The sequence below is a fragment of the Mustela nivalis genome (assembly GCF_964662115.1).
Source record: "Mustela nivalis genome assembly, chromosome: 8".
In the NCBI taxonomy this organism is placed as follows: Eukaryota; Metazoa; Chordata; class Mammalia; order Carnivora; family Mustelidae; genus Mustela; species Mustela nivalis.
In genome coordinates, this window is record NC_139027.1 from 128,458,361 (window position 1) to 128,482,380 (window position 24,020).

The window sequence follows — 24,020 nt, forward strand, 5'->3', positions numbered from 1 at the left end:
GCTCCAATCTGCTCCGCGCAGTTGGGCCAGCCGTGGCCCCTCTCCAGGCAGAGGCCAAGTATTTGCTCCTGTGTGTGTTGGTGGAGGTGGGGGATAGGGCATGCCCGGCTTCTCCGGGGGCACACTAGAAAGATTAAGAAGTTGCTGAGGTCTTGGGGCGCCTGGGTGGCTCAGAGGATTAAAGCCTCTGCCTTCGGCTCAGGTCATGATTCCAGGGTCCTGGGATTGAACCCCGCATGGGGCTCTCTGCTCAACGGGGAGCCTGCTTCCCCCCCTCTCTCTACTTGTGATCTCTGTCTGTCAAATAAATAAATAAAATCTTAAAAAAAAAAAAAAAAAAGTTGCTGAGATCCTAATGAAAAGGCAGTGAGGAGGCAGCATGATAGCCAGACCCTGTGCAGCCGGCCAGTCCCAGCCCCTGCCCTGAGTTGGAACCCTCAGTCTGGGCAGCTTCAGATTGACCAGGAGCTAGCCTTCCTTCGGTGCAAGCTAGGGAGTGCTGAGCCCTGGTTCCTGAGCCCCAGGTCACTGAAGGGTGGAGCAGAGCATGGGGCGCCGCTCAGCCATGGTTCTCTTCCCGGGATGGTTCCCCAAGCGGTGCCCCAGCAGGTGAGCTCTGGGCGGCAGCCTCGGGCTTGGCAGTGTCCGGCAACAAGGCTGGCTCAGGATAAAATGAGCTTTCCATTCCCAGAGGTGTCGGGGAAGGGGTCATGTCAGAGGCTGTGGTCCCCGCTCAGGGGAGAACCGTGTGAGACCAGCCCTTTCAACGGTCAGTCCTCCAGGCACTAAGGGAAAGGGGACGTGATTCAGCTGTTGGAATCAGGGCAGACCATGCAAGGTCAGCATTTGGGCCGGACCTGGGAGGTGGGGCGGGAGGCATTTCAGAGAATGGAAACGTGACAGGGTTGAAAGGCAACTCAGAGACCCTTTCTGTGAGGGTCAGGACACACGCCATCCTCGGTAGTCAGTCCAAGGTCACACAACTCGAATGGTGCAGTAGCTCTTTAAAGTTCAGAGGGTCCCCAGGGCCAGGCCTGTCTAGAAGCTGTCTTCCATTCAGGTCCAAGGTTAATTAGTAACCAGAAGGCCCTGCAGCTAGCTCCTAGCTGGCTCGGGAGCCAAGTGAGTGGGTGACAGGTCGCTCCTGACCGGGAAGGTTGTCCAGCACCGCGGGGCTGGGTTTCAGGTCAGCGGGACCATGCAGAGAGACAGGAGGGCAGAGCTGTGCCCCGGGCTGCTCCCCAGGACCTGACGGAGACCCCGCATTTTCAGGTGAGAGGCTCAGGCGTGAGCAGGACCCCTGCCTGCCAGCCTGTCGGTCGGGCTGCCAAACGGAGAAATGGGTCGCCTGGCTGTCTTCGTTTCTGGCTGCCAATGTCCTCCCTTTCCTGCCTAGCACCCTCTTTCCTACTTCCTTTCCTGCCATTTTCCTTCGTAACTATTCCTGCCCTTCTCCCTTCCTTCCTCACCCCTTCCTAACTCCTTTCCTGCCCCTCCATCCCGTCCATCCCTCTCAACTACCTCCCTGCCTCCCTGTCCCTAATCTCCTCTCCTCCTGACGGCAGCCACACCCTCCCGCCCACCCCGCTCAATTCCTTCCTTCCTTTTCTACATTCCCAACTTCTCCCTGCAGTTCTAGGCCACGGGCTTCGAGTCAGACTGCCTGGGTTCAAATCCCAGTTAGAGCGTTAGCCAGCTTGGTGTCTTGGTCAAGCCACTTCACCTCTCTGTGCCTCAGTTTCCTCCTCCTTCAAACAGGGATCCTGGTGGTTTCTAACCCCTGGCGCTGTGGGAACAAAACAAGACCAAGCTGGCCCTTGGTGGCACTGTCATTGGTATGTCATTGGTATGCACTGGCCAGGCAGGCAAATAAATCACAGTAGTGTGAAGACAGATGTTACAGCAGCAGTGGACACAGAGGAGGGGGTAAGAGTTTAGGGGATCCGGGGGGGGCGGTGCAGGAGGAGGTCTGGCAAGGCTTCTGGGGACGGCAAATGAGGACAGAGGCGAACGGGCTGGCCAAGTAGACCAGAATGGTCAGGGCAGTGCTCCAAAGAGAGGGAACGGAGTGACCCCCACCCCCGCTGCAGCCAGCAGCCCTCGGGAGGTGTGAGCAGGTTGGTGCCATGATGGGCCAGAGGCGTATGCGTCTACGCTCCAGCAGTTAGGAGGGATCACACCGTGCAAGTTCACGGGCATCCCTGTGGGTTTGAATAGTCACGATGAGGTATTGATGCCCAGCCTTCGGCCAGAAAATCAGAAGACGATGGTGCAGGTAAGAAAGAAGCTACAGGAGCTGTGAGCTGCATCGATGTGGGAGTTCCAGTCGAGGTGATGGGAGTGTGGTGGTGGGCAATGCATGTGTCAAAATTCTCCCCAGGCCTTCCTACCAAAGAATTAAGGGAACAGCAACCTCTTGAGACATTTTACACCAAGGTACAAAGATAAAAATTAGCTTAACCCTCTGTCACCTTGGGTTGTAAGCGTCCAGCCTTTCTTGGTGCCTATGCACAAATGTATACGTGCATATGTGTCTCTATTATCTTACAAAGATGATCTCCCTGGCACACCTACCATTTTGAAATGTCCTTTTTCTGCTTGACGTTGTGTCACACATACATTCCCATTCTGATTTACAAATCTATCGTTTTCCGTTGGGCAATTTTCCATTTTATATATGTACTCTCCTTGATCTTATCAACTCATTCCTGTTTCATCACTCAAATACTGAGCACCGATCCTATACCAGATCCTTATCTAGGTGCTGGGGACTCAACCGTGAACAAGAAAAATCTTTGCCCTCGTGGAGCCGATGTTCTAGTGCAAGACAGAAAGAGTTGATGACGAGATGTCAGAGTAGAACGTGCTCAGCAGAGAAAGGGGACAGGGAGCAGGCAGGAGCGTGCTGTATAGTGACCAGCCATCCTGCTGTGCCCCGGGACTGCTCTAGCTTTAGCCCTGAGAGTCTCACATCCCTAGAAATCCTCGGTCTCAGACAAACGAGGAAAATCAGTCATGCACAACGAGAAGAGGCCTCTCTCAGTGGTGACAGTTGAGCAGAGACCTCTGTGATGTTCCTGGAAGCCAGCCATGCAGGAGTCAGGGGTGGGGGGAAGAACATTCTACGCAGAGGGGAAAGGAAGGGCCAGGGCCAGGAGGCCAGAGGGCACTCGGTGTGTTTGAGCGACAGAAAGAAAGTCAGAGAAGCTGGAGTGTAGAGAGCATGGGAATGAAAGTGGAGACGGTGACAGGAACCAGGTCACATGGAATCTCGCAGACCATGGCAGACTTTGGATTTTAATCCAAGGTGTGATGGGAAGCGACTGGAGTTTCTGAGCAGCCAGGTCACGTGGTCTGGCTTCCAGTGTAAAAGTGGTGCTCTGGGGGCGCCTGGGTGGCTCAGTGGTTTAAGCCGCTGCCTTTGGTTCAGGTCATGATCTCAGGGTCCTGGGATCGAGTCCCACATCGGGCTCTCTGCTCGGCAGGGAGCCTGCTTCCCTCTCACTCTCTCTGCCTGCCTCTCTGACTACCTGTGATCTCTGTCAAATAAATAAATAAAATCTTAAAAAAAAAAAAAAAGTGGTGCTCTGGCTTTGGGTGGAGAAACATGTAGAGGGTCAAGCTAAAAATCAGGAGACAGCAGGGAGGCAAATGACGAGTGTCAGTGGCTCAGGCAGGGACGGGGCAGATGCTCTGGTGGGTAGCAGTGCTCCCTAGGTTCTATGGGAAGGTAGAGTCTCCTGGGATTTCATGGTGGACTGGAGTTGGGGGAAGGTTCCGTGTCTCTAGACCGAATTCCAAGTTGCTGGCTTGATTCTTTGAGCAGGTAGGAGATGGAAGACAGAGGAGCAGGCCGGAGCGGAGGGGAAGGAATGGGCGTCCAGACTCTTGGACGTGTTACGAGTGAGGTGCTTCTAGGCACCCAACTAGTGAACGGCCAAGAGTGCAGTTAGATACATAAACCCAGACTTAGGGGGCACCTGGGTGGCTCAGTGGGTTAAAGCCTCTGCCTTTGGCTCAGGTCATGATCTCAGGGTCCTGGGATCGAGCCCCACATCGGGCTCTCTGCTCAGCAGGGAACCTGCTTCCCTTCCTCTCTCTCTCTGCCTGCCTCTCTGCCTGCTTGTGATCTCTGCCTATCAAATAAATAAATAAAAATCTTAAAAAAAAAAAAAAACAGACTTAGTGCAGGAGAGAGTTTGGGAGCAAGGGTAGCTAGAGGTCTGAAAACGGAACCCCAGGACAGGCCACCATTTAGTGGCAAAGGAGGAGGCAGATTCGGCAGAAATGGAGAAAGAGCAGCAGGTTGAGATGGAAAGAAAACCAGGAGCTCCGGAGGCCAAGTGGGAAGACCGGGTGTACCCAGTCCTCCACCTCCAGAGAAGCTGGGCGAGCTGGGGCCGAGGAGCCCATCACTGGCTCTGGAACGTGGGAGTCACTGGCCCAGGGTCTTGGTGGAGGGCTGGGGTTAAAGCCTCTTTGGAATGGGCTCAAGAGAGAAAAGGAGGAAGAGTGGAAACTGAGTCCAGACAACTCTTTCAAGGCGTTTAACTGAAAGGGAGGACACCGAAGTGGAACTGAACTTGGAGAGGAATGTCAGGTCAAGAGAGGGAAAGTCACAGCCAGCGGGGGCTCTGAGCAGGCCATTTCAGTTAGGATTACTTTCATGATTATTCTCCTGTTCTACACCTGGCTGCTGAATAAAGTCCCATCAGGGTCTTGTTATTCAAAAGAAATGTCCTTGTGGTGGGTATGTGTTTTGTCAACATGACATCCTGCCCATCGGTGTATTGGTTCAACATTTCGAGTTTGTTGAAAGATGGAAGGCTCTGATATTGTTCACTTGGGTTTGCTTTGCTGGGACAACCCCCCACTGGTCCCCTGCTTTTCAGAGCCCAGTGAGAACCCCCAAGGCTGCTGGGCTCAGGTCCCTCCCCGGCCAACCTTCTTAGCCCTGGCCCCGTGGGTCCCTCCACTGTGGTGAATTGCAGAGGTCCAACTAAATGTGGCATATGGTAGCCACACAGAAAGTTCCAGAAAGGCAGGGGCTTTCTGTCAGGCCCCTTGAACTCTTTCATTCCCCAGAACACCCCTCATGAGTGCCTGGGGAGAGGAGGGATCCCGTGAGTACTTAATTATTGCACCACATACCACTGACACAGCTGGAGAGCTGTAGGCCAACCTGTCCTTTCCTAGAGACAGTGGGCCAAGGTCCTGGAGCAGCCAGCAAGGAAGGGCCCAAAGGGCCAAGTGCTCAGCAGGCAAAGACCAAGGCTGGCTGGACTGGGCCAGACACCTGTGCCTGAAACACCTACAGATTCTTGGAAGGCAAAGTGCTCTCAGCTGCCTTGGATGAGGTCTCTAGAACCTTAAGGAGTCTGTCTATGCCCGGCCTCGGTAGGCCCCAGGGAGCGCGTCTTCTTACAGACAAGCCCCCTACACACACAGACACACACACACAGCCTGAGCCATATACTCTCACACATTCGAACAAGCCTCAGGCGTCAGCAGAGTGTTCCCGCAGCTGTTGCCCACCCCCCTCCCACACGCCCCCCAGGGGGAGGTGAGGTCCCTGGTCCCATCCTAAGCGCAGCTGGATCCCACGTGACATTAACAGCCCCCTTGCTGCTGTTGCTGCTGTTGCTGCGGCTGCGGGGAGTTCTGAGCTGGGTGCCGGGGCCGGGCCGGCGCCAGGCACAGACACTTCGGCCCTTGTTGGGAGAACAGAGAGAGGCTCTCTTGTCCACGGCCTGTCCTCCGGCTCCAACTGCCGGTTCTTCCAGTGGCCTCTCCTCAGGCTGCACAGGTACGTGGGGCTAGAGAGGCCTGGGCCCCGCAAAGGGGCCTATGGGATCAACCCAGGAGTGGGTGTGGCAGCATTATGGGCCCTCGGGGAGCACGGACCCCAGGGGGCTGGCTGAAGCCAGGCTACACTCCCTATCAGGCAGATCTGAAGCTCGTTCTCTCAGGATCCCACGGGCCTGGGCCTTTTGGAGCAGCCTGGGCTAGGGGATTCCCTCCTTTCTCCTGGGATGACTTTGTCAGCGCCCAAGGCCATCACAGGAGTGGTTGCTCCAGGATCCTCCCTTGTAAAGACGGGTGGTTTTTTTTACCCAGAGAGGCTAGGCTGTTGTCCAGGTCCCCCTGGTGGGTCAAGGCTGTGGTCCTGGGATGTACAGTACCTACATCCTCCATGAGCACCTGGGTTCTTAGGTGGAATCTCAGTTCTTCCCCTTGGCCTTCCAAGCAGGCATATGCCGTGAACATCCTGAGCCAGAGCCCGGACAGCCTCCTTCAGCCTGCAGCGTGGGAGCAGGAAAGACACTCCTAGCTGCAGAGACCAGCTGGTCACACTCTTCAAACAAACACTAGCCAGGCTTGGGTCATCTCTTCGTGGCTCTAGCCCAGGCCCCCAGGCCACTTGCCATTCCAGGGGCATTAAGTAGAAGTCCATGCGGCAGGGAGATAACAGTCAGCACAACACAGATCCCAGCTCAGGGATGTCCCCAGGAATTCAGGGTTGCAGTGTGCCTGTCTGGGAGCCTGGGGAGCCCAGCCTTCCAGCCCTGGCCATCCTAGCCTTCCAGGGCCGCCCTGGCTCACAGGGATCTTGCCACACTGGCTGTCCCCAATCCTTGAAAACATTAAGCCTGGGAGGGATACCCCTGGGCATTCTCCTTGGCTCCTTCTTGAGATGTTTGGTTAGAGAGGCTGGGTTCAGGGTGTATCGGTTCTTGTCCCTTGCAGGGGTCCTCAGCCTTGGGTTGGAGGTGTTCAGACTGGCAGGTGCATGGGGTTGGGGAGGGATGGAGAGTGCAGCAGTGCCTAAAGCCTTAGACAGGTGAGACTCCTTCCCCAACCACAGCTCTCTCATGCCCGGTCCCTCTTGTGTCCTCAGAGCCCACCTGATCGCTGCCATAGAATGGACTCTAGCCAGTCTGGGATGCCCAGTCCTCTGGTGAGTGAGTCTTGGTTCCCCTACACACCACCAGGGGGCTCACTTCCTCTTCCAGGGGAAATCCGGGGGATGCTCAGGCCAGCCTGGTGGGCCCACCTAGAGTAGGGGGTGGGGTGCTGTCAGGGGTCACTGTCAGCTCACGGAAGTGGGCCATTTACAGGGTAAACAGGGCACAGAGTTGGGCAAGAGCTTCAAGAAAATGGGGTGTTAGGAGAAACAGATGAGATGGTGGGTGGTTGGGTGGGTTGGGAGACCAGTGAAAAGAAGGAAGGAAGAAGCAGGCAGGCTAGTAGAGAAGGGAGCAGGGCCTAGGCCAGGGGAAAGCAAGAGGCTGAGGAACCTAACACTCAGTCCCTGCTGATCTTACTAACTTTTCTGTCGATGTCTACCAGCCCTCAAGGGCCAATGGGAACATCAACCTGGGACCTTCGGCCAACCCAAAGTGAGTTCTGGTCTTTCAAGCAACTTTCCCTTGGGCTTCCTTCATACCCGGCTCCCCTCTCTTTGGGAATCAGATCCAAGTTCTCTGGTCTACCGTCAGGACCTTCTGCCACCTGGGACCCAGCTTTATCTACCACTAATTCCCCAGGATTTGCCCATGCTGAGTCGCATGCCTGAAACGCACCCCAAACTCTGCATTGTTAGCAATTCCCCACCCTTCAGGCCCTTCTCAGGTTTGGGGGGGGGGAGCAGAGTTCTTGTCTTCTTTTCAGTTTTGTCAGTTTTCTCCCCAGCTTGTCTGTTGGTTGCTTGACTGTGGTTCCCCAGGGGTAGGGGTCTGTCCTCCAAGTCCTCTTGGCTGGGAGAACATGGCATGCTTCAGTGGCCAGGAGGCTTGACTCTTGGAAAGCTCCCTCTGTTCCCCAGCTTCCAAGTCAAAGAGAAGCCTGGATTTCCTATCAGGAGCCAGGTTTTCCAAGTCCACAAATGTGTTCTTCTCCCTCCCCTGCAGCGCCCGGCCCACCGACTTTGACTTCCTGAGAGTCATTGGCAAAGGGAGCTATGGGAAGGTGAGTGACACAGGGAGGTTGGGAGACCTGGGTCTTCCCTTCCCCGGCCTTCTCCACCCTCTGCCTGTCGCTTGCACGCACAAAGCAGGAGCTCACAACTGTAGAATCCCGGACGCAGGGCCAGAGCAAGCGGCTGATGGAGAAATCCGAAGCTCAGAGGAGTCATCCCTTGTGGGGCCTTACGTTTGTGCTTCTGCTCAGGTCCTGCTGGCCAAGCACAAGTCTGATGGGATGTTCTACGCAGTGAAGGTGCTGCAGAAAAAGTCCATCTTAAAGAAGAAAGAGGTACCAGAGCTCGTGCTCAGGCATTTGCCCTCCTGCTTCTCGACCCCAGCCTAAGATGTTTTCCCGAGATGGGTCCCAGTGCTGAAGGACCCACGGGGCTGGTGCAGCTGTGATCACAGCAGACAGAGGGCCGGGTGGTGCTGACGGTGGTGACCCTTTTCAGAGGACCCAGCCAACCAGCTCACCCATAGGGCTTTCGGGCGGACCCCATCCCAGCTCTCTGCTGTCCACTGGGAAACTCAGGGCTCCATGGCCGATGAGCCCTCTGCCTTGTCTAGCTGCCAGCCTTCCTGTATGTGCAGTGTTGGAGCCCCTCAAGCCACAGCCAACCCACAGTTCTAGCTTCTTCAGCTGACTTGAGTCTCTTTAATTCCAAGCTCTTGAGCGGTACAGAGCAGACCAGGAGAGAGGACCATCAATCAGAGGGCTGAGGCGAGGAAATTAATGTTAACAAGGACATCCTGAGGGCAGATAGCCGAGGTCTTTAGGGAGGCCTGGCAGTTGGCCTCCAAATGTGCGGTGTCCAGGCAGGAAAAACAGCATGAACAAAACCACAAGTGGGACTCCTTTTATGCGGTAATCACGTGTGCTTTCCTTATCGCCCCTGGAGAGAGGGTCAGAGATTTCTGACCCAGGAGCTGGAGCTGCACGCACAAAGCTGCGGATAAAGCTGACCATTCAGAATCCTGGCTACTGTGCAGGGAGCCTGGCTCTGAGGACACTAAGGAGCCACAGTGGGTATTTGAGCAGGGGCATGAGAAGGTCCTGGGCAGGGCAACCCCATGAATGAGTGAGGCCACGTGGGCTGTGCCAGGGCACTGGGGGCTGTGTGGGTGGTGACATGCGCCCCTAACTATGACCCCACAGCAGAGCCACATCATGGCGGAGCGCAGTGTGCTGCTGAAGAATGTACGGCACCCCTTCCTTGTGGGCCTGCGCTACTCCTTCCAGACGCCTGAGAAGCTCTACTTCGTGCTGGACTATGTCAACGGGGGAGAGGTGGGTGGACCCCTAGGGAGGATTCTTAAATGCCTGGTACGTGTACCAGATTCTGGAATGATAGCACCTCATCCTCACAACAGACCCATTTTGTAGCTGAAAAATCGAGGCTCAAGAGGTAACTCCCTTGCTCACGGCCACCCAGCCTGTCCCTGACAGAGCCAGGATTTGAATGCAAGTCTGTTTGGCTCCCAGCCCCCCATTTCTTTTTTTTAGCCCCCCATTTCTTGACTGCCCCCACACAAGGCTGCCCAGACTCACTTCAGCACACCTGGGCAAGGTCAGTGTTAGTGGAGTGCCGTGGTTAAGAATTCCGATGCCCTCTTTTTTATACCATAGGCCACTGCGGGGACGGGGCGGTGGGTAATGGGTCCCTGTGGTGAACAGAGACCCAAGGCCACCTGGTGACCCAGAAGCACAGCAGAGGGCGGCTAGGCCCCATCCTGGACTGTCTGTCTGGGCAGGTGATCCCAGACTGAACCTGTATGACCTCATGACTTTTGGCCTGATACCAAGAGGTGGGTTTTGCTCTGGATCCCTAAGTCCCCTGGTAGAGGAAAGGCCTTTCCCAGGCCAGCAAAACAGACCAAAGCAGTTGGCCCCCGGATAGACCTAGGCTGGGCTCAGTTTGACAGCTTACTGCCGGGGCAAGGAAAGATGCATCATCAAATGACCTGGGGTACCATGGCAGCTCTGCCAGTTGTGCGCTCCCTGGCCTTGGGCAAGTCACCTGACCCCTTCCAGTTGTCTCTTAGGTGAAACTGGCATCCTATTTGATACCCTAAAGGTAGTCAAGAGAATTAAATGAGGTAAGAGATGTGAAAGGGTCTGGCTTTGACCCTGGAATCTGGTAGCTGCTCAATCCATGTGAATTCATTTCTCCTGCTGACACTCTGGACACCCACGACTGTTCTGTAGTGTGGGGGCCAGCATTTTTTAAGTAGGCTCCATGCCAGCATAAAGCCCAATGTGGGGCTTGAACTCACAACTCTGAGATCAAGGCCTGAGCGGAGATCAAGAGTCGGATGCTTAACCGACGGAGCCCCCAAGGCGCCCCAAGCATGCCTCTGTCCGTCTGAGAACATTGCAGCTCTGCGAGCGGGTGACTTGCCCAGTTGCCCCCCACCCTGCTCTCTAGGAGCTGGAGCCCCCGCCCAGAGACCCTCTCTCACACACCTCCTCCCCTTCCAGCTCTTCTTCCACCTGCAGCGGGAACGCCGGTTCCTGGAGCCCCGGGCCCGGTTCTACGCCGCCGAGGTGGCCAGTGCCATTGGCTACCTGCACTCCCTCAACGTCATTTACAGGTGAGTCCCACCTGTGGCTCCGAGCCAGCTCTGGCCCTTCTGCCACAATTGCCAGGGGTCGTGTAGACCCCTAGGTCCTGGTGAACTTGGCCCTTTGTCCAAGGAGGACGGCTCAGCAGTGGGGGTAGAGTAGGAGCTTCCTTTCTGGCATCAAGTGCCCATTCTCCTTGGGCTCTCCCTCCACATCTCCGTGAGCCTCCAGGAGCAGTCTGCCTGCCAGGATCCTGGGTCTCCTGCTCTCCTCACTAAGGGAGACATCACAGTGCTCTTTTCTCTTGTTTTCTGCAGGGATCTGAAACCAGAGAACATTCTTTTGGACTGCCAGGTCGGTGTGTGTGTGTGTCTATATGTGTGTGCTTATGAACATGTGTGCAAGCATTGTGCCTTGTGCTTATGGATAGGGATGCATTCAGTTATGTGTGCTCGTGTATGTGTGTGTGTGTGTGTGTGTGTGTGTGTGTGTGTGTGTGTGTGGTTTGCGGGGGGCAAGTGGAGGCTCTTGGACTTTGTAGTTTCTCCGTGTCTTAGACTGGGTCCCCTGGAAACAGATGGAGTGTTGAGTGCAGATGGTTATTGGGGAATGCTTTTAAGAGATCCAGTTTTAAGGGGATGAGGAGGCAGGACTGGGCACAGGAGAAAGCCCACCTGCATTGTGGTTGCAAATGAGGTTGCCTTGGCTGATCTTACAGGGGTGGGGAGGGTCCAGGCTGGGGTGACTCTTCAGAACCGTTCCAAACTGAGGCAAGGAATCTGGGCTTTTGTGCCCTTGCATTGACTGGTCACTAGGTGTGGATTGCCCCTTGGGAGGAACATAACTTGGGATAAGAGGAATGTCCCAGAAGTGGGGTATGGGCGTGACAGCTCCTAAAGGGGAGAGCTGAGCAGAGTATCCACTCACTCCGAGACCTCCACCAGCCATCCAGCTGCCACACGATATGGTTGTTTTCTGAAACACCAGCTCTCTGTCAAGGGAGCTGCCACCGCCAGTCCCCTCCAGCGACGATATTCATGGAGCTGCCATGTTGTAGGGCATGGGTCTAAGTCTGTGATAAGCTGGGGGGAGGGGGCGGGCAGACAGTGGAATGATACCCCCCCACCTTGCCCCTTGTACCGCTCCTACATCCAGTCTAGGAGCTATGGGTCTCTAAGTGAAGCCTATAGCCTATGCCAGAGGCATGAGACTCCCCAGCTGCTGCCCTGGGGTAAAGCATCTGGGCTTTGGGGTTAGGCCTGACCATCCCTTTAGCTTAGACCACCTTCCAGCTTCTACTCACCCTCCTCTGCAGGGACACGTGGTGCTGACGGATTTTGGCCTCTGCAAGGAAGGGGTAGAGCCTGAGGATACCACATCCACATTCTGTGGCACCCCTGAGGTAAGCCAAACCTTGTAAGAGAGGTCAGAGGTCAGGCCATGAGCAGTTGAGCTTAGAGCCAACAGGTTCCACCGGGTTGGGGGAGGCCCAGTCCTGTCACCCAAGCCCTTGCCCTGAGCTGGCTTGTCCTCTGCCTTGATTTCCTCATCTGTCTAATGGGGGCACCAGCTCTGGGGCCTGCTGGGGAAGTTCTGCAGCAGTTCTTTCTCTTAGAAGAAGAGAAATAGCTATGCAGACTCTATACTCAAGGTAAAGTTTCCCAGCAGCCACATTTAAAAAGTACAAAGAAACAGGCAGAATTCATTTTTGTAATATATTTTAATTAACCCAGTATATACAAAACATTGTCATTTCAGCATACAATCAATATGAAGTTGTTGAGATAGGTTATTCTTGTAGCCACGGGCAACGAGTGGCTGTCATGTTGGACAGCCTGCCCTACAGGGTGAAGTCCATGTGTGGCAGGAGGGCTTGGCCTGACAAGTTAAGATCAGGGCTGGCGAATACAACATGCTGGTCTACTCCCCTCTTCCAGCTGCCAAGAGCCTGGGGGGCTAAAATCTGTGGGTCTCGGGCGCCTGGGTGGCTCAGTGGGTTGAGCCACTGCCTTCGGCTCGGGTCATGATCTCAGGGTCCTGGGATCGAGTCCCACATCGGGCTCTCTGCTCGGCAGGGAGCCTGCTTCCTCCTCTCTCTCTCTGCCTGCCTCTCTGCCTACTTGTGATCTCTCTCTGTCAAATAAATAAATAAAATTAAAAAAAAAAAAAAAAACTCTGTGGGTCTCCGCAGTAATCCATGCATGTCTGTGTGTCCTGCTGGGCTTCCCGGGAGCCTTGCAGGTGAAAACCTTTCCCTGGACTCCCAACAGGGTGTTGACCCTTGGACCTTGGACCCAACGGGGTTCCCAGTTGACCGATAATCTGGGTGGGGGCTGGGAGGCAGAGGCTGTAGGACTGGGAAGTGCCTCCTGATCTGGCATGGGACAGGACTTTTATCCGCTCTGTTGTTCTCGGTATGCTAGAAAACCTGGATCTCAGATCTCGGCTGGGCCTCCTCCATTTGGTTTTGGAGCAGCTGATGGAATTAGGTGATCTCTCTGAGCAGGAGCCATTGTCTGTGTTTGCATATATGGCAGGGTGTCCACTGGACAGAGCTGGTGTCCCCAAGCTTGACAGCCCAGCTATCTCTTCCTTGGACATTGCCAGGGGTGAGGAGCAGGGCAAAGGACATCCCGGATTGTGGAGGAGACATGGGGCTCCAACACATCACCTCTTCCATAAGTCAGCTACTGTTGTGATGCCGGGAAGCACAGACAAGAGTACCCATGGTTGCTCCCATTGTTCAAGGCCTGCACACATGTCCTGTTATGCCCAGATGAGCACATAGCCTTAAAACAGCCCCCAGGGAGGGATCCTGCAACCCCATTTTACAGAGGAGGAAATCAAGACTCTGGGAGGTTAAATGAGCCCCTCCTGGGGCTCAGGTCTGGATAACTTCCTGTCCCTCCCACATCCACACAGTCTCTCCAAATGGCTCTTGTCCGTTGCTGAGACTCAATGGCAGAGATACCAGACAAAGGGGTCACCCCACCCTTGGGTTTGGCAGAAAGCAGAGATCTGCCTCAGGTAGTCATCTTGTTGGAAGGCACAGCTCTGTGGCATGCATTCATCTGTCACTAGGAACTGAGGTGTCCCCTCCTCTTTCCTGATTCCTAAGCATCTCTCTGTTACTGAGGTTTCCAGTACAAGTATGTGCCGCATTTACTTCCACTTCAGCATTAGTCTCCCCAGTGCACTGTGAGTACTCACAGGGTTTTCTGGTTCCCAGGACACTGATAGGATGCTTTTGTGCAAATTAGATAAAGGCACCCCCTTGGGCACATTAATTAGAAAGAGTTACTCTATTAAACATTAATCAAGTTGCCAGATATAACCCTATACTAGGGTTATGGCTTGGTGAGTTAATCACTGCCAGGCTTACAACTCTGTATATCCTTTTGGCTGGTACTTTTGTATTGTGCACCACTTATACAACCGTGTAAGTCTACCTTTGCACGTTGGCAAAGGGTCAGGCACAGAGTAGGCCTTTGGCAGATGGATGATGATTGAACATACGCACGTGCATATCACAGCAGGATCAACCCCTGGTGATCTTTTCTTCTAAGTGCCCTGTTTACAAGTGGGGAGACTGAGGCCGAGTGTCTTTCAGATAAATGTATTTTCTCCTCAACAGTACTTGGCTCCAGAAGTGCTTCGTAAAGAGCCTTATGATCGGGCAGTGGACTGGTGGTGCTTGGGGGCCGTTCTCTACGAGATGCTGCAAGGCCTGGTGAGTGGGCTGTGAGCATCTGCAAGGGACATGTGGACAAGGCTCCAGGATGAGATGGGGGTGGGTCTCTCCCTTGTGTGGCCTCCTCTGGCTCCTCAAGGAACTGAATGAGCCATCTTTCTACTCCAAGCTCAAAAAGATGATGTCTGGATTATGGATGTTTCTTCAATAAGGTTAGTTAGCCCTTTACAACACACCATCTCATCTATGACTCCTTCGGCAGCAAGAAACAGCCTTGGGAGACTGCCACTGGAGGAAATGGAGTTGTTCTTATTTACCGGGAAGGAAACTGAGGCCCAGAAAGGTCGCAGTGCCGGAAGTCTGTGGAACCAGCCCCGGGCTGCCTGCTCAGAGGGACACTTGTGTAGACTTACCCTGGCAGACACTGCTCTGGTCCAGCTTCTCTAGCAGAACGTGGTGGATATGAGAGATGGGCTCTGTGGAGTCAGGAAGAAGCAGCAGAAGCAGGAGGCGGGATAAAGAGTCTCAGGAAAGAGTGGGCTCTGGGCATGGGAGCGGGGTCTGGCTCTCTTCCTGGCCATGTGGCTCAATCTCTTGAGCCTTGTCTCGTCCAACAAATCACTACCTGTCTCCAAAGACGGCTGTGCGGCTAGGCTGGAATCATGAGGGCAAAAGTGTTCACTTTGCAAAAAAAAAAAAAAAAAAAAAAAAAAAGTGTTCATTTTGCAAAGCGCAGATTTGGTGCCCAAGCTGGGTTAAGAGAGCTGGGATAGGGGATGCTCCTGGGCGGTCCCCACTCAGCCCTCCCAGTGGCTCTCTCCCCTATGCCGGAAGTGAGGTCTCTGTTTCTCTCCAGTCTGTGGTGTGAACCATTGCACAAGACGCAGTCTGGCTGAATCCTTCCATTACCTGGCTTTGAGCCAAGTCTCCCTGAGACCTTTCCCCACGTTAGCATGGATGAGCCTCCAGCTTCTCTCTCTCTCTCTCATCAGCCACCATTCTACAGCCAAGACATGTCCCAGATGTATGAGAACATTCTGCACCAGCCGCTGCAGATCCCTGGGGGCCAGACTGTGGCTGCCTGCGACCTCCTGCAAGGCCTTCTCCACAAGGACCAGAGGCAGCGGCTGGGCTCCAAATCAGACTTTGTAGGTGAACTGCCAGCAGAGCACTAGTCCCTGAGGGGGGTGTTCAGCTTCCTGCAGAAGCAGCTCAGATGCACAGTGATGGGCATCCAGCTCCCCTCCAAAACCGGGCATTGCAAACTCCTTCGTTTGGAAATTCACAGCTGCTACTACTGCTTCATTACTTCCTTTATTCTAGTTCTTGAATTCATCCAATGTTTACTGAGCACCTGCTACGTGTCAGGCATTGAGCTAGGTTGTAGGGATTCAGTGGGCTGGGTCTATGCCCTTGTTACGTTGATTGGGGAAGGCAGACAACAAACAAACATTATGATATATATGATTACAGAGTGTGACAAGCACCAGGAAATAAATGAACAGTGAGCCAAGATAGACAATAATGGGAGGGAGTGAATTTACAGTGGCATAGTGAAGTAGGTCTACTCGGAGGAGGGGACAACACCTTTTTTGCACACAGCATGTACCAAAGTCCTGTGGCATGAACAAGAAGAGTGGTCCACTTTGCTGGATTTTGAACAGGGCTCTGGCAAGACCCAATTTCAGTTTTAAGATATTCCTCTGGTTTCTATGCAGAGAGAGGACCGGACTTGGTTTTTGCCAGTGCCAGGCTGGGCATTCAGGATACAGAGATGAGTAATTCAGTCTTGATTTCTATAATGAATTCAGGATTTTTTTTTTATTAAAGTAGAACTTGAAAAATAATCTTATATTCTCTAGTCAACAAGAGATAATTTGAATTTATAAAAGAAAGACCATAGTGCTTTTCTCCCTGGAAAAGCACTCCCTGGAAGTTTGCTTTCTCTTCTAGCACAGTGGTTGTGGTACACGGACAGACTATCTGGGTTCAGATCCCTCCTCCACCTTCCTCATCCTTCCTAGTTGCAGAACCTTGGGCAAATTGCATAACTTCTCTCTGTAAGCTTCAGTTTCCCCATCTGCAATGATAACACCTAGATCACAGCTGCTATAAAGATCATGTGAATTAATATATACAAAGCCCTTAGGCCAGTGCTAAGTGTTGGTACCCGGAGCCCCACATGCCGGATACCATGAAGTGTAACAAACATTTAGGGGATTTTTCCACCCATCCCTGGCCAGCTTAAAGAAGGGGACTCTCATGAAGACTAGTCCCCTTCTTTCAAGTGGAAATTTGCATCTTAAAAATATGTATGATTTTTCAAATAAGGGATACATTCCCATAGATCAAAACTCAAAGGATATTAAGAAAAAGACCCTTTAGTTACCTAGTTCCTTAATTTATAGTCAACCAGTGTTAATCCATTTCTTGAGTCGTCAAGATCTTTTGGATCCGGCTCTTTAACACCTACACGGGGCATGGGGTGGGGAACATTTATGATGTAGGGAGCTGGAGAATAATTCCTTGTCAAACATGAATAGAGAGGGTCCTGCTGGGATAGGAGGAACTTGATGCTGACATTGGCTTAGATTAGGAAAGAAGTAGTGAACGAGGCCCAGGGCTGAGTCCTAAATTCTGGTCTCCAGGAAACTGCAGTTTTTCTTGGGGCTTTACTTCCGTTACCTTCCTTACTGAGCAGAGGTGGTCTATTTCTCTGGTTTGCATTCTAGAAGAATCAAGATGCACCGAGGCAGGTGGATGGGGTGGGAAGATCCCTGGGAACTCCAAAGGCAGGTTCTGCACTTGTTCACTGACATACCACCACCATGTTCCATGGTGCTGGCATAGAGTAGGTGCTCAGTAAATAGTTGAGGAATGAATGAATGCTATAGGGGAGGAGGGTTTGGGTTCTAGATGATGGTGAAGGGAAGAGGCCTGGCTGCAGAACAGCCCTTTGTCCCATGAAACCAGCTGGAATTACAAGTTACTTTCCCAGTAAAGGTTTTAGAGCTTAACAGCCAGCTGCCCGTAGAGTTGGAGCGCCCAGACATGAGGAGTCAGGGGGTGGGGTGGGGGAGGAGTGCCGTGGGGAGGGCTACTTGTGATCAGCACCTTCTTCCTACAGCTTGAGATAAAGAATCATGTATTCTTCAGCCCCATAAACTGGGATGACTTGTACCACAAGAGGCTGACTCCACCCTTCAACCCAAATGTGGTAAGAGGTCACTGTGTTCCATATTCTGGTTTTCTGGGGCTGGTGGGAGAGATCTGGGCCACTCTCTTTCTACAGGTGGGATAACCAGGGGCCCAGGTCCACATGGTAAGTTAGAGGCAAAACGGGGTCTAGGCCCCAGAAGTCCTGACTGCCAGAGCCACACTGTCCCCCACCCCTTCATTCTCAGCACCAATAACCTTCATTGCAGGGCCCTTTACACTGTTTAAAGCACTCTCTGGGGACTCCTGGCTGGCTCAGTCAGTGGAACACATGATTCTTGATCTCTGAGTTGTAGGTTCGAGTCTCATGTTGGGTATAGAGATTCCTTAAAAATAAAGTCTTTAAAAAAAAAATAAATGGGGCACCTGGGTGGCTCAGTTGGTGGTGCATCCGTCTTCAACTCAGGTCATGATCGTAGGGTCCTGGGATCGAGCCCCACATTGTGCTGCTTGCTCAGCGGGAAGCCTGCTTCTCCCTCTCCCTCTGCGGGCCACTCCCCTTGCTTGTGCTTTCTCTCACTCTCTCTCTATCAAATAAATAAATAAAATCCTTAAAAAAATTTTAAAAATAAGTAAATAAACCCCTTTTTGTCACATAGCACACCCAGATGGAACCAAGCCCTGTAAAATTCTTTTTTTCCCCTGATAATAAAAGTGGCATATAATCATTATAGAAAGTGTGTAGGGACGCCTGGGTGACTCAGTCAATTAAACATCTATCTTCGACTTAGGTCATGATCGCAGTTTACTGGGATGGAGTCCCACATCGGGCTCCCTGCTCAGTGGGGAGCCTGCTTTTCCCTCTCCCTCTGCCTGCTGCTTTGCCTACTTGTTCTCTCTCTCTCTCTCTCTCTGTGTCAAATAAATAAAACCTTTCTTTTTAAAAGATTTTATTTATTTATTTGACGGGGAGAGATCACAAGTAGGCAGAGAGGCAGGCAGAGAGAGAGAGGGAGAAGCAGGCTCCCTGCCGAACAGAGAGCCCAATGCGGGGCTCAATCCCAGGACCCTGAGACCATGACCTGAGCCGAAGGCAGAGGCTTAACCCACTGAGCCACCCAGGTGCCCCTCAAATAAATAAAATCTTAAAGAAAAAAAGAAAGAAAGTGTGTAAAACAGTTTAAAACAGCAAGGTGGAAAAGTTTATTATCTCACTGCCCAAGAGAAATTGCTGCTGGTATATTCCCTCCTGTCTTTTTCTATGTGTTTTTACATAGATTATACTTAATACATATAGATATCTTCTCCCCTTACCTTTCTTTTCTTGCTAGAAACCAATGTCATTATTTCCCCCAAATCATATAAAACTTTATAAGTATCATTTTATTTATTTATTCATTTTTTAAAAAAGATTTTATTCATTTATTTGACACACAGAGAGAGAAATCACAAGTAGGCAGAGAGGCAAGCAGAGAGAGAGGGGGAAGCAGGTCTCCCGATGAGCAGAGAGCCCGATGCGGGGCTCGATTCCAGGACCCTGAGATCATGACCTGAGCTGAAGGCAGAGGCTTAACCCACTGAGCCACCCAGGCGCCCTAGAAGTATAATTTTAAATGGTTACATAATCTTTCAATCCTCCATTGGTGATATAATGTATTCAACTATGCTCCAAATGGTGAACTTTAGGTTATTATCATTCTTTCTTTATCATAAAAGTACTGATGAACACTTTTAAGTGTGTATCTTTGCCCCGGGTTCCAGTTATTTCCTTAAGATGGATTCCAGGTAGGGAGTTACCAGGTCAGAGAATGTGAACCTGTTTCTTTCTTTCTTCTTTTTTTAAGTAATCTCCCCATTTTAAGTAATCATCCAATGTGGGGCTTGAACTCAAGACCCTGAGGTCAAGAGTCTCTTGCTCTCCTGACTAAGCCAGCCAGACACACCCTCTAGGCTCTTGATTCCCTAACTCTGCGACCGGGAGTAAAATCCACTTCCTGCCAGCAGGGTCTGCTGGCGAATTCTCATCTTCCTTTCTACAATGTGTGCAATTGTTACTGTTTTCAGCTTTGCAAATTTGTTAAGTAAAACATGGCATCTCATCCTGTTTTAATTTCTTTTATAGTGAAGGTGGTTAGTGTTTAATTAGCAGTGTTAATTAGTGCTGATATTAATTAGCGGTGGCAGTGTGCATGAAAGGAGCCCCATTTGAAGGAGACGTTGGAGGTTCTCTCAACTGCTTGCAAAGCGTCCCGCAGTGTCACACTGCTTGCATCCTTGTAGTTCGCACACCTCAACACTGCCAATGTTTGTTATCTACACCTCGCCTTTTGTGAATTACCTATGCACAAACGTCTCTTTGAGCATCAGAGTCCTGACAAGTAGTCAGATAGGATACTCTGAGTCCAGGTACCTGGAAAGTTTCTTTATCTGGGGGTGTGGAAAAGACCCTGATGATAATATTGAATGTACACCTTGGAGAAAGAATAATGTAAAAAATGGTAGACAGGGCGGAAATAGAATGCAGCGAGTGGACTGTAAAGTGAGACATACCAGGGGTAGATTCCTGGTTCTGTTGTCTACAGCTGGGAGACCTTGAATATATTTTGTTTTGTTTTTTAAGGTTTTATTTATTTATTTGACAGACAGAGACCACAAGTAGGCAGAGAGGCAGGCAGAGAGAGGAAGGGAAGCAGGCTCCCTGCTGAGCAGAGAGCCCGATGTGGGGCTCGATCCCAGGAATCTGGGATCATGACCTGAGCTGAAGGCAGAGGCTTTAACCCACTGAGCCACCCAGGTGCCCCTTGAATACATATCTTTAACATCAGTATCATTTGTAAAAAACAGAGAAAACATCTGTCTTATCTAGGACCACACAGCTATCAAGAGCCAGGGCCAGGATCCACACTCTGGTCTTGGAACCCTGGTCCCTGAGCTGGGACCCCTGTGCCCTGTGGCCTTTTTGAGAAGCTGGACACCATGGTCCGTTTGGTTCTACAGCCTCAGGCTTGCATACTCAAGCAGATCTGTGGACCCTTCCCCTTGCTCACCTGTTCATTTCAGAAAACCCTGGTGGACTAGTGTTCTCCAGAGGCTGTGCCTTCTTCACAAAGAGGATGGTTCATTTAGCTCATGCTGTCTAACAAGCCACCCAGGAAACTAAGTGTCTTCAAACAATTTTGTATGTCATCCCGGTTCAGTGGGTTGGTTGGGTGAGTTTTTTGGGCTGGTGCCAGGCCAGCCGGTCTCTATTGGGCTCTATCATTCCAGTAGTCTAGAACTGCCTCACCCAAATGCAGGGCAGTTGGCCAGCATCTGACTGCATTCTCTTCTGAGGCCTCTGCTACTCCAGCAGACTTGGTCTTGTTCACGTCACTTGTTCGGACTTGGACTGGACTTGTTCACATGGTGGCCTAGGGTTCCAAGGGCAGCAGGAGAGAACAACTTCCAGTGTGTGTTTTTCAAGTCTTGGCTTGCCTCCCATCTGGTAACGTCTCATTGTCGCAAACAAGTCGCATGGCTAACCTGTGTTAAAGGTATGGAGAGCTGGACTCCAGCTCCAAATAGCGAATGGAGGATGTGTGACCATTTTTACGATCTCACACCCAGGTCTTCTTCCCCGATGGCAAAAACAGCCAGTCACTCTCTACCGTATTTATTTTATCTTCTTCACAAGGTCTGTCAGCACCCCAGATTGTCTATTTATGTACATGTTCATTATCAGTCTTCCTACCCTCTGCATAATACAGGCTCCATGAAAGCAGGGGCCCATTCTGTTTTGTTCTCTCCTGTTTCCAGTGCCATGAGCAGTGCCTGGTAGGCATTCAGTAAGTGCGTGTTGACGAGACTTGTCTGAGTGTTGGTGTGGAGCAGGCAGGATGCCAGGAGGTTGGAGGCACTGATACATGGCTAGTGGGCCACGAAATAAAATTACTAACAAACACATGTGTCAATGTCAGCTAAAGGTGAGTATCCACAAGGCCCTCAGAAGGAGACCTAATAGCCCTCGCAGGTCTGTGGGTTCCTTAAACAGCTCGGACTCCCGTGTTCCCATCTCACTGTTGGTTTCTATTCACAGGCAGGACCTGCTGACTTGAAACACTTTGACCCCGAGTTCACCCAAGAAGCTGTTTCAAAGTCCATTGGCTGTACTCCTGACAATGTGGCCAGTAGTTCTGGGGCCTCCAGTGCCTTCCTGGGATTTTCCTATGCACCAGAGGATGAGGCCATCCTGGACTACTAGAAGAGAAGTGTTCCTAGACTAGTGTAACCACTGAAGACAGCTGGTATCCTTCAGGAATTATCTTCCTTACCTAATGCTGCTAGTAACAGAGACTCAGAGTAACAAGGACTTACATAAGGTTACATATATCTTTCCAGCACATAAAGGAAGAATGTTGTTAGGTGGTCCAAGGCTGGTTGGACAGGTCTTCAGATACTGAGGCTTTCTGTATTTCTGCTGTGCCGTCTTCGGCAATTGGCTTCCAATATTAGGATTGCTGTATTGCCACAAAGTGGTTGCTGGAGCTCTATAGTCACTGCTTCTGTGTCCTGAGCAAGGAGAATGGAGGCAAGGAGGGGAGAGCAAAATAGCACCTTTACGGAGCTTCCCCAGAAGCACCCACCAATGGCTTCTGCTCATTAGCCATCCACTCCTACCTGCAATGGAGGCTAGGATATGTGGTTTATTAGCTGGGCACATTACCACCCTTAAAAGCACAGGCTCTGATGCTAAGAAATGTGGGGTAGGCAACCAGCATCTCTCTACCAAAGGATCTCTAGGTGTTTGGATTTTTATCTCCACGTGTAAAATGACAGAGATGTCATTTTATATGTCACCTCTAGGCTATCCCCCAGCATGCTCTCATTTTTCTCTGTTGATGGTGTCTTTTTCTTTGTTGTGGGTGGTATTGGACATTTGTTTTTAGGTTTGCCTGCCTGACATCTGAATCCTTTCCTATGTCCAGAGAATCTCCTAGCTCGTGAGCCCCGATGAAGGGCAGTAATTACCTCTACTTACAGTGGCTGAAAATGCTAGATCACTGACTTTCCCAGCCTCCCCTGCTGTGACGGCCAGGCATGTGGCCCAGGGACGCACCTGTGCCATATTTTGACTCAAGAAAGGGACTAGAACCTTTCATGTGGTAACTGTGGTAACAGTACCCACAAAACCGAGTAGGATGGATCATATTGCCTTATTTCCGTGGCAAAGTGGTTCTTTCTTTCTTCTTCTTCTTCTTTTTTTTTTTTTGGTCCCCCACAGACCTGTGGTTCATCAGCTACTTCAGGGTGGGCTCATTGGCTTTTTGGCTTGTGGACAAGGAGAGAACTTTAACATCAGTGTGTGCTGGTGATTTTACTGCTTTCTCTTCCTTTTTTTTTTTTTTTTTTTCCCCTCAGCTTCTTGCCCCAGAAATAACAGGGGATGGTGCTGGAAAACACACCAATGACACTAACACTGACCTACTGAAAGCTGTATCAGGAAGAGTTACTGTTACCCTATGACATGTGCTGAGAACTTTCAAAGAAACGCTCTGATTTGGTTTCTATCATAACAGCACCTGTTAATTGACAAATGTGGAACATGATGGAGAGCCCCATTCCCCCAACTTCCCAAAGCGAAAAGCAAGAGTGTAATTGTCAGTAACGTGATAGTACTGTCAAAAGTACACAACCTGCTATTATGGGTTGTGAAACACATAATGCTTCCATGTGGTCTAAGATTGTAAAGTCACAAAATTTTCACCAGGATAGAGAATAAAAATGGAGAACTATGATATGGAATGGATCATGCTTCATCTATGTTTATTGAGCACTTTCTGATCTTTGCATGCGTTATCTGCAATCCTCACAATAAACCAGCATTTAGAAATTATTAACCGCACTTTACAGATAAGAAACATTCATTCTGATAGATTAAGCAACTTGCCCAAGGTCACCCAGCAGGTACAAGGCACAGCTGGGAAATGAACTTGGTGGCTGCTGATTTTTAAACCTGCTGTTCTCCTGCAGGTCTCAGCAGTGGGAGAAGTGCTCTGAGCACGCCCTCCTTTAGGTTTCTGGCAAACACTGACCGTACATCAGGCAGAACTCCAAACCTATCCAAAGCCTCAAGTGGCACAGCCTGCGCCCTCTCTAATGGGAATACATCACTTCGATCTTACTAGTTTTGCACCAAAATGCAGCATCCCCATGAAGAGAATCCTCATCCTCTTCTCCATTTTTTAACTTTGCAGTGACAGTAGTTTAAGGCAAAAGAGAGTTGTGTGATTCAAGCTCCTAAAACCGCTACTACTGTGTACCTATTTACAAACATATATGTAAACCCCAACTGCTGGTTGACCCTCTGCTCTTGGTTTGAACCAGCGAGGAAGTGGCATTGCAGTCCACACTCTCTCAAAGGCCGCCAAGGGGCGCTCCCTTGGAGCGAAGGATGGCCTGTTTGTGGTCACGGGTGCCTGGCTTTTCATATTGAAGGCGATGGCAGAGCAACCTCTATGTGGCTTTGGCTTTTTGGCAGAGCAGTTCCTTCTCCAGCCTTTGCCTTCATGAATATTACTCTACTTAGTATTAATCATATCTCTGCTCATACGGGCCGCCTTTCAGACCATCTCCGGGCCCTCACAGCTCCCGTAATAATACAGTTTAT

General features: G+C 51.3%; 1 protein-coding gene across 3 annotated transcripts; it reads left to right on the plus strand.

Annotated features, from left to right (window-relative positions):
* Positions 1-1,100: 1,100 nt before the first annotated feature.
* On the plus strand, positions 1,101-23,246 carry SGK2 (serum/glucocorticoid regulated kinase 2). Of its 3 annotated transcripts, XM_082744671.1 has the most exons (14): positions 1,101-1,272; positions 1,759-1,835; positions 6,899-6,958; positions 7,351-7,400; positions 7,911-7,968; positions 8,170-8,253; positions 9,121-9,252; positions 10,444-10,556; positions 10,845-10,881; positions 11,843-11,929; positions 14,162-14,257; positions 15,211-15,366; positions 17,346-17,435; positions 21,450-23,246. In XM_082744671.1, exons 3-14 carry the CDS (start codon positions 6,923-6,925, stop codon positions 21,612-21,614), a joined length of 1,104 nt encoding a protein of 367 aa, XP_082600797.1. In that variant the 5' UTR covers positions 1,101-1,272; positions 1,759-1,835; positions 6,899-6,922; the 3' UTR covers positions 21,615-23,246. The 3 variants fall into 3 exon arrangements, with proteins under 3 accessions (XP_082600797.1, XP_082600796.1, XP_082600798.1); XM_082744670.1 differs by lacking the exon at positions 1,759-1,835; XM_082744672.1 differs by lacking the exons at positions 1,101-1,272; positions 1,759-1,835 and adding an exon at positions 4,156-5,806.
* Positions 23,247-24,020: the final 774 nt, after the last annotated feature.

What these genes read in the sequence shown, in the direction of transcription:
- SGK2 (XM_082744671.1), top strand. Translation starts at nt 6,923, where the DNA reads ATGGACTCTAGCCAGTCTGGGATGCCCAGTCCTCTG. An exon ending in CTGGGATGCCCAGTCCTCTG is followed by an intron (nt 6,959 to 7,350) that starts GTGAGTGAGTCT and finishes GATGTCTACCAG; the next exon opens with CCCTCAAGGGCCAATGGGAA. An exon ending in CACCCTTCAACCCAAATGTG is followed by an intron (nt 17,436 to 21,449) that starts GTAAGAGGTCAC and finishes TTCTATTCACAG; the next exon opens with GCAGGACCTGCTGACTTGAA.